The sequence below is a fragment of the Schistocerca gregaria genome, chromosome 3 (genome assembly GCF_023897955.1).
Source record: "Schistocerca gregaria isolate iqSchGreg1 chromosome 3, iqSchGreg1.2, whole genome shotgun sequence".
In the NCBI taxonomy this organism is placed as follows: Eukaryota; Metazoa; Arthropoda; class Insecta; order Orthoptera; family Acrididae; genus Schistocerca; species Schistocerca gregaria.
The window spans coordinates 912953304-912959303 of NC_064922.1; the positions used below are offsets into that span (position 1 = coordinate 912953304).

At 48.5% G+C, this 6000-nt stretch overlaps 1 protein-coding gene across 2 annotated transcripts in view; it reads right to left on the reverse strand.

Annotated features, from left to right (window-relative positions):
- The window catches only part of LOC126355348 (homeobox protein EMX1-like), a 265187-nt gene extending 261655 nt beyond the window's left edge, over positions 1-3532 (reverse strand). For both annotated transcript variants that reach the window (XM_050005643.1, XM_050005642.1), the window contains exon 1: positions 2776-3532. In XM_050005643.1, coding sequence (XP_049861600.1) covers positions 2776-3436 — 661 coding nt within the window. In that variant the 5' untranslated portion in view covers positions 3437-3532. The remainder of the gene's footprint in view (positions 1-2775) is intronic.
- Positions 3533-6000: the final 2468 nt, after the last annotated feature.

A 6000-nucleotide genomic window follows, 5' to 3' on the forward strand; every position in this document is an offset into this window, starting at 1 on the left:
TGCTACAATTTTGTGTCACCGTGCTGTATAAGAATGCCCAATCTGTAATTAGTGATCGATCTTTCCGTATAGTTAATAGTGAATGTGGAGGAAGAAACGCGTACTTACTACAGGAAAAACATACATAAAATTATTTCAGATCGATTATCAAAGGTTCAAATAAAACAATTATCAGCGTCTGTCACTCTTTTTATTTAATTCCAATATGAGTTTCGAGAAGTTAAACTCTCATCTTTAGGTGGAACAATGATATTATGTTACATTTTTGCTAGCTGGATACGGCCAGTTGTTTGTTGTGGTTTCATTTTGGTGCAAATACGCGTAACAGGCCCATTATTAGCGTAATATGGCATCAAGATTATAAATTTTAAACGGTTATAGCGTTACTTACAATTTATTCCAGTGCAGAGAACCCCGTGGGTCGTCGGTTAATTAAGTTAAAAATGTATATTTATGACGAACCGCAGATATCTGTGCTCTGCAAAAGATTGTAGCTCTATCACTGTTTAAAATTCATAATACTAGTGCAATATTAGTAAACAGTTGCCTGTTATTACTTTTTGAACACATAAGAAAAAAACAACAAACAACTGGCTGCATTCAGCTAGCAAAAAAATGTAACATCATCGTTCCACCTGAAGATGAGATTAGGATGACATAAAAAGGGTGTCTGGCGCAGATAATTGTTTTACTTGAACATTTATTGTCATACACAGGTGCAGCTCCTTACGACAGTCCAACACGGACGACATGCAATCGATCATTAATATTACGAAATTGAGTGTGTTTATACCGGGTGATCAAAAAGTCAGTATAAATTTGAAAAATTAATAAACCATGGAATAATGTAGATAGAGAGGTAAAAATTGACACACATACTTGGAATGACATGGGGTTCTATTAGAACAAAAAAAAGTATTGCTAGACGCGAGAAAGATCTCTGGCGCGCGTCGTTTGGTGATGATCGTGTGCTCAGTGATCAAAAAGTCAGTATAAATTTGAAAAATTAATAAACCAAGGAATAATGTAGATAGAGAGGTAAAAACTGACACACATACTTGGAATGACATGGGGTTCTATTAGAACAAAAAAAAGTATTGCTAGACGCGAGAAAGATCTCCGGCGCGCGTCGTTTGGTGATGATCGTGTGCTCAGCCGCCACTTTCGTCATGCTTGGCCTCCCAGGTCCCCAGACCTCAGTCCGTGCGATTATTGGCTTTGGGGTTACCTGAAGTCGCAAGTGTATCGTGATCGACCGATATCTCTAGGGATGCTGAAAGACGACATCGGACGCCAATGCCTCTCCAGAACTCCGGACATGCTTTACAGTGCTGTTCACAACATTATTCCTAGACTACAGCTATTGTTGAGGAATGATAGTGGACATATTAGACATTTCCTGTAAAGAACATCATCTTTGCTTTGTCTTTCTTTGTTACGCTAATTACTGCTATTCTGATCAGATGAAGCGCCATCTGTTGGACATTTTTTGAACGTTTGTATTTTTTGGTTCTAATAAAACGCCATGTCATTCCAAGAATGTGTGTCTATTTGTACCTCTCTAATCTACATTATTCCGTGATTTATTCAGTTTTCAAATTTATTCTGGCCTTTTGATCACCCGGTATATTCCAGGCAACAGCATCTGACACATCGGAAAAAATTCACACAAATAGGATAAATATCTGTACACGAGAAACACGCTTCGAACGGGTCGTGCAAGAAAGACATGAAAATAAAATCGTGACTTGCAGCAGATAAAGTAATGAGGGCTATCCACAAAGTACATTACGTTTTGGAATTAAAAATAAACAAAGTATTGGATTTTTTAAAATTATATACAGATGAAAGCCACACTTAAATACTACTTTTCTACATAGTTGCCAATTAAATTAAGGGACTTATCGTAGCGATGGACGAGCTTGGAAATTCCTACGTCGTAAAATTCGGCCGCCTGCGCCTTCAACCAAGTGGTTACCTCATCTTTTGGGACACAAAAGGTTTGATTTTTGTGGATTTCCTGGAAAGAGGCACTGCTATAAACTCTCAAAGGTATTGCCAATCTCTGCACAACCTCAGAAGAGCAATACAAAACAAGCGCAGGGGAAAGTTGGGCTCGAAGATCTTGCTCATTCACGACAACGCCCGGGCCCACACAGCAAATGCCACTCGTGAAGTTCTCGAATCTTTAAGTGGGAGTTGTTTCCTCATCCGTCGTACAGTCCCGACCTGGCACCGAGCGACTTCCACTTATTCCCATCAATGAAGAAGTGGTTGGCTATGCAGCGTTTTGATGACGACGCACAGCTTCAAGAAGAGGTAACCACGTGGTTGAAGGCGCAGGCGGCCGAATTTTACGACGAAGGAATTTCGGAGCTCGTCCATCGCTACGATAAGTGCCTCAATTTAAATGGCAACTATGTAGAAAAGTAGTATTTAAGTGTGGCTTTCATCTGTATATAATAAAAAAAATTTCCAATACTTTATTTATTTTTAATTCCAAAACGTAATGCACTTTGTGGATATCCCTCGTATTTTACAAACAAACACAAAGCCGAGGGTGTCATCCCTACTACGTAAAGATACCGTCACAGCTGGCCTCCCACGCTCTGCTGGAAGACGGTGAGAGGCTCTGCACGACCAGAAACGTCGTGTCAGGGGTTAGGAACACATCGCACTTGTGTCATACACGTCACTCGTACAGAAAACTCGTATCCGGAAAGCACATATTGATTCTTCGCGGCTATCTACGTACTACACTGCGGCGGACGGTACCTGCGGGGAAGCGGTGCGGGAAGATGCGGCCGTGCCTGGACAGCAGCCAGGGGTAGAGCGGGTAGGTGTCGCGGGGCGGCACGGCGGGCGGGTGGTGCGGCGCGGCGAGGTGCGGGGGCGGCGGAGGCGGCCCCGGCTGGTGGCCGTGGTGCTGGCCGTGGTGCGCCAGCGCCGCCGCCAGCCCGGCCGCCTGGAAGTGCGCCGCGGCCAGCGCCAGCGGGTGGTGCGGGGGTGGCGGAGCGTGCCCGTGCGGGTGGCCGTGTCCGTGGCCGTGCCCGTGGCCGTGGCCGTGCAGGTGCGGCTCCAGGTACAGCGTCTTCAGGCCCTCGAGGCCCGCGGGCGCCAGCGCGCTCGGCCGCACCAGCTGCGGGGGCGGCGCGGGCGGCGACGGCGCGGGAGACCCGCCCGCCGACGCCGGCGACGACGTGGCCGGCGACGCGGAGCGCCCGAAGCGCGGGGGCGGCGACGCCGAGCTGCCGCCCCCGCCGCCGTCCCCGGCGCCGCCGTGGCCGGGCGACGAGCCGGCCGGGCTCGCCGGCTGCTGCTGCTGCTGTTGCTGCTGGTGGTGCGTCGTTCCCCCGCCGACGATGCTGTCGATGCTGAAGCCGATCTTGGGCTTGGACGGCACGGCCACCACTGGCGTCGGTGCGAGAGGCATCATGGCCGCGGAACGGGACGACTCGGGCGAAGCTCTACTCTCCGTACGGCCTTCAGCACCGCTCCCGCATGCTACGCCGCTCCGTGTCCACAGCTCGCACACTGCCAGTTCACCGTACAGAATGCCGCTTCAACTGCACGCCGCACTGAACACGTACGCACCCATCGGTACCAGTCGCGAGAACACACCACTAGCTGGAGAGCGGGCGCATGATTCCGGGCGATTTGCGGGTCCACACCGATACGCGCCGCTGTGCGGGGAACTGCCGTGCTGCTCGTTTTGCGCGCCCGTCCGCGACTGACGGCCCCGCCGCGCCGCCGCCTCCGTCCTGCCCCCTCCACCCGTCCCGCTGCTCGTCCCCGATTGGCCCATTACCTCTCGCCCTGCCCCTGATGAGCCGCTAATGGCGCGCCGCCATTGGCCCGCCGCCACTTAGCGCTCTGGGGTGGCCGCTCCTCCTCCTATTTACACCACTCCCACTGCCGGCGCGGGGGCGGAGCTCCGCTTGGCGCTAGCTTTAATTTCGTTGGCAGTCCCACGCCGTGCGTGACCTGCGCCACGTGCTCCGCCGCCAGCCCCGCCTCTCGGCACGTCCGAGACTGCCGTCCGAACTTCGCACCTTCTTAATTCGCGCCGCTAACGCGCCTAATTACTCCGCTCGTGAACCTCACAAAATCTGCAACTTCTCTTCTGCGACGGCAGCGCGGTGCGGCGGCTGCCGCGAGAAGCTCCGTCAACATGGCGGGAGCGTCGTGTATCGTCGGCGGGCATCTCTCGGCCGTATTTCACAGCCGGCGCATCCGCCCGCAGAGTGCGCCAGCGTGTGTAGCGTGTACGCGTGTGTTTTACTCGAGAAACCCGCTATTGAGAAGAAGGATGGCGTGCCGGCCCCTGTCTTTTACCTTTAATATTTATCGGAGAGGCGAAAAGAAAAAGGAAGAGCAGTGTCGTCCGCCACGCCTGTAATGATACTTTAGAAGCGTTCCGGCGAGACAGCTCTCGGCTGCGTTCGTTCTTCCCCCCCGGGCGCGATCAGATAGCGGCGGTGAGATTGCCGGGGCATTATACTCTCAGCACACAACACCTTGCCCACGATTGTTTTACCGCCCGGCAGCTTATCTCCGATGTGAGAAACGGCCTCTTGCCTCTGCGGCACTTTCGGACCGTCTGTGAATTTAACTTCTCTTTTGGGCTTCGCCGACCCCTTTTCATTGTCAACTCTACGCAACAAAAATTCCATTCCAGTATGGTTTGATAGACAATGCTGTCAACTACTTGCTTATTAACAGACTATTCTTCTCGGTAGGTTTGTCTGGTGCACAAGAGACACTAATGATGCCTAGTTGGCAACTTCACTTGAAAAATGGATTTCCAGTCTCGATTTTAATTCATTTATTACCATCGCAGTGTTGCCGATTTATTGGTTCTGAACCGTTCTTCCGCCACGCGCAGCAATTTTTACCAAACACAAACTCTATGCTGTGTAGCGAGCATGTCATTGCGACATGCTTTTAAAAAAGTTGGTGGAGATATGTTCCGTGTTAGCAACTAAATGAAAGGCAGTTTGTTTTTTGCCATACGCGTTTCGTTTGTTTCAAGTATGAAACTTATCCAGCGGCGCGTTATACATGCTTGTTTTTATGTATATAACAAATGCATTACGTATTTGTTACAGCTGTGTTAATATGTTACGTTTCCTCATGTCACTCTCGTGATTTTCGGGTTAGAAACAACTGTTGCAGCACAAGTTTCGTGAGATTGGATCATCGTTTGGTGTTACTTACGATTTCCAGTGTTATCAGCTCAAGTGTTCCATCCTGTAGATCAGTTCTCTAGGTCTTCATACTCCAGATGACCGGTTTTCGGCGTTTTTTCGCCCACACCTGAAAAACAGGAGAGTATACTGCAGGCCACTGGATATGCTTCATTAGTAAATGAAGCGAAACGCGTATGGAAAAAACATAACTGCCTTTCGTTTAGTTGCAAAGACGACAAATACCCCCACGAATTTTGAAGTAACTGAGGAACGACATAAAACGGAAAAAAAAGCGAAATGATTGCAATCGGTCGCAGATTTCAGAAAAGCGTTTGGCGATTTGGTGATACACGACTACAAGTGCAACTTGAGTCAAAGTCTACTGCACGAGGACAAAAAGCACAGACCTATAAATAGATGATTATCAACTATTCTTCATTTATAAATAAATAACAAATTACTATTTTCAGTTGTTGGTGCCGCGCATCGAAAATCAGACTGTGCCACTGTCAGATGCCGTCGTTAAGAGTTTCGACTGTTAGTAAACATCATCAGACACAAGCAGTTTTTTGACTTCGGTACCTATGTAGATATACACATGACGTTCCATTCAACTTTATACAACATAGCAAATAAGGACAATGTTAATATTCCATCCATCCAACTTTATGCAACATAACCAATAGGAACAATGTTAAAATTCCATCTAGTTATGAGTTCCATTTTTTAACATTATTTAGAATGGGATGGAACAAAATACATAATTTTACAGGGTATTTGACTATCATAGGTACAAACGAAATGGGCGAAT